Source organism: Rhinoderma darwinii, chromosome 7 (assembly GCF_050947455.1).
Source record: "Rhinoderma darwinii isolate aRhiDar2 chromosome 7, aRhiDar2.hap1, whole genome shotgun sequence".
NCBI classification, from domain to species: domain Eukaryota; kingdom Metazoa; phylum Chordata; class Amphibia; order Anura; family Rhinodermatidae; genus Rhinoderma; species Rhinoderma darwinii.
Window position 1 is genome coordinate 135,699,059 of NC_134693.1, and position 3,579 is coordinate 135,702,637.

Sequence of the window (3,579 nt, forward strand, 5' to 3'; positions counted from 1 at the left end):
CAGCCTGTGTACAAAAGTGGTGCCGTTTCTGGAAAATCATAATACCCACACCCTTTCTTCTAACCGTGTACAACTGCTGAAACTTATCACTTATGGACATTAAAGAGAAGGAAAAAATATGGCCAATAATTCAACTTAAAATTAACCATTTAATATATAATTGATAGAATAACGTGTGTGTGTAGCTCTTAGTATTGTGCTTTAGTAGGATCTGTTCACTGTTTGCTGATTATTGCACTTGCCACCCGGATTGACCCAGAGCCATGAGGTTGCGGCTTTGTCTTTTCAGCAGCCACGATTATATGGTGCCGCACAGCGAGGGGCCCCATAATTATCATAGGGTGCGTGCTTTTTGAGCTATTACACCTGCTCTTTAGTATAGTGACAGATTCCCTTAAGATGAGGGGGGGGGGGTATCCCCTTCGTTCCATTTCCATAACTTTCATATATTTTAATGAAGTAACTGCAGTTTCTGGAATTTGGGCAGTCCCAACAATAATACCCTAACCAGACAGGGATACCCCTTTAATAAATCTCCCCCATTGTTTCCAGACTCCATTACTTTATTACCTCCCTTCAAAATAATCACAAAGATTTGAACAACATTTTTTTTTAATTCAGCATAAAAAAAAGTAACCGAATGCAAAATACATAATAAAAGATACACATAAAAAATGATTCCAAATGTGCAAAATAAAGAGCAACTGAAAATATACAAACAAAAATGGAGGAAACCAAGTCCAGGCCGGAGGAGAACAAAACAACCACCGAGAAATCATGGCGGACGGTGGAAATGACAGCGCAATGTCCTATCAGGCAGCTCTCGCCTCCTTCCTGCCACGCAAGAGCTGTCACTGAGGCCCCGCCCTCCGAACGCGGTCGCTAGGGTGACTGCTGCTCTCGAGCCAATCAGAACGCTCCGATTGTTTCAAAGTTCCGAGAAGAATAACAGATAGATACATTGTATCAAAGCGGTAGCTGCGGCTCAGCGGCGCCGTACACAAGAGCAGAGCTGCCCCGTCACCCGCCCCTCCAGGGGTGCAGGGAGGGTTCAGCTCTGGAGGAGTCACATCATTGCACAAACACAACTATATAAAGCGACCTGATTGGTGAACCTGCTGGCAGCCATCACGCCTTCTTGGATTTGGGCACCTTGGGCACGCTGGGCTTGGCAGTCTTCTTCACCTTCCTGCTCCCTCCACTCGATGCCCTTTTCTTGCTGCTCTTGGGGGCGGCTTTGGGGCTGCTGCTCTTTTTGGGCTTCTCCTTCTTGGGTTTAGCCTTCGGCTTGGCTTTCTTGTGGCTCTTCTTCGGGGTGCTGCTGGCACTTGTAGTCCTCTTGGCAGCAGGTTTGGGGGCAGGGGTGGCTTTCTTCTCAGGGGTCCCCCCTCCTTCCAGCTTCTTCTTATTCAGGCGGAAGGAGCCGTTGGCACCGATGCCCTTGACCTGCAGGAGGGTGTCGTTCTGCACCAGCGCCTTGATGGAGTATTTCAGGTAGGTGCGACCATTCTGCTGGTCAAACCACGACACCTTCTTGGCTTCTCCGTAGATCTTGGCCAGGGATGAGCCGTTCCTCTCGCCCAGTGAGCGGATGGTGTCCACTACCAGTTGGCTGTACCTGCCCGGCTGGTTCTTCTTCTTGCCCTTCTGCTGCTTGGCCCCTGACGATGCAGCTGCCCCCTTGTTCCTCCTGGAGCTTCTCTTCTCCGTGGGGGGGTCTTCTTCCCCTTCATCTTCCTCCTCAGTGGTGGGGACATTCTCCTCCAGCTCTAGAGACATAGTGTCGGCTCGGCTCTGCTACAAATGAGATGCTTCAGCCTCTGCACTGCTGCTCTTGTACTGGCATAGCGGACCACGTTGAGAACAACAACAGACTCAGCCTCTCTCTGCATTAACTTGTGTTTCTTCTGTCACCTTTGGTGCTCTGTACCCCCGTATCCAAGACCCCCCTCATACTGATGACCCCCAATTCCTGCAATGCAGACGATTCTCTATGCAATCCAATACATTGCACCTGCAGAACCCACCCAGAGGCCATCAATAGTCAAAAAATAAAAGGTGCTCCCCATGTCTGTGGTACAGCCATGGATAGGGGGCTATTGTTTGAGGCTGTATTTCTCAGTCACCACATTTTTTTATGGTGATTAAAAACAGGGGTGCAAAGATAACCCCCCACTGATGCCACCGGCTCCCACCGCGGGGTTTTCGTTACTATGGGACATTAAAATTTAAATGTTTAATTTCTTGTAACTAACACAGTTTGCGACCTCTGGTGGTGAAATGAAGGAAGCGCACATCATCAAAATAAGACTAAATTTAACAGGAGGACACGCCTCAACTGTGCCCAATTATTCTGATATACCCCTGCAAGTCACAGGGGGTTCAGTGACCCAGATTGTACCCTTTTTAAATGGACATATTATGAAATGTATAGATGTGGGTTATATGGGTTGCCATATTTTCTGAATCGTTGCAGGAAAGGCTCCTGATGTCTTTTATTATTATTAGTATGTATCCAGGGTGACAACTGTCACACAGGGGCCACAATGTCACACAGGTCACGCAGCAGCTGATTCCTTTCCTCATGACCACCAGTGTCCCTGATACCTGGTAATGCCCCATTATGCCACACAACTGCCCTGATCAATTTTAAATTGCATCTCTGCCGAATGGAATTCTCCAGTGCTGATCTCTATTGAGATTTGCAAACAAGAAATATGCATTTGCGTGGGGACTGATTTTCTGCTCCAGTGGAGTGAAGAACAGTAAAATGTCCATGGAGGAGACAAAGAACCCATCCCCCTTCCCCGACACAAAAGAGGACATTCTCCTACTTGGGATAACAGCGCTCCTGGGTCTCTTAGATGGTGGTTACCATGGTACCTATGGTCCAAAAAATATAACTGCAGCACAAATAATCCAAACTCACTGTGTCTGGGACCCTTTTCATGCCCCCCAAATCCACCTTTTACCCCTACCAGAAGAGTCAATTTCCAACTGGAGCTCTAGCCCCACTGTGATGTACTCCTCCAGATGTGCTACCTCCAAAGGCCATGAACCATCTTGGTGACCATGACCTCTACAACATCCCTATTAATTGACCTCGGGAATGACCTGTGACCCCCTTACAGCTCCCATGGTTGATTCCATCATTGTTGCCCAAGTCAGTTATAAGGGGGAGGGAAGTAGAGCCGCATTTTGAAGGGTGTCTGATGGGCCGAGTGGATGTTATTACTGTGCTGGCACTACTGTTTGGTCCACATGTCATTCACATTGCAGAATATCTTCAGGATGGCACCACTGTGTAGGTGGTCTGTGGGTGCCTTGGCATCACAAGGTTAGGACAGTCTGAGATCATAGCATTGAGATTACCAACAAGGTTGGTTTTGGAGGTGTGGCCAGTGGTAAGGGGTGGGGCTTACATATGTAAAATCTGCAGCGGGTGGTCCTACTCTTTCCGTAAGTGACTATTCTGAATGGCAACTAGCATCTGACCATCAGAAGCGCTCAGTCCCCACCAAAAAAAAAACCACACATATGGTACAACTCTTCCGGACTTGTCCCATATGGATAGGATCA

At 47.9% G+C, this 3,579-nt stretch overlaps 1 protein-coding gene across 1 annotated transcript; it reads right to left on the minus strand.

The window, feature by feature from the left end:
- Window positions 1-594: 594 nt before the first annotated feature.
- LOC142656842 (histone H1.10-like) lies at window positions 595-1,821 on the minus strand. Its single transcript, XM_075831774.1, has one exon. The coding sequence runs from the start codon at window positions 1,777-1,779 to the stop codon at window positions 1,129-1,131; it is 651 nt and encodes a 216-aa protein (XP_075687889.1). The 5' UTR covers window positions 1,780-1,821; the 3' UTR covers window positions 595-1,128.
- Window positions 1,822-3,579: the final 1,758 nt, after the last annotated feature.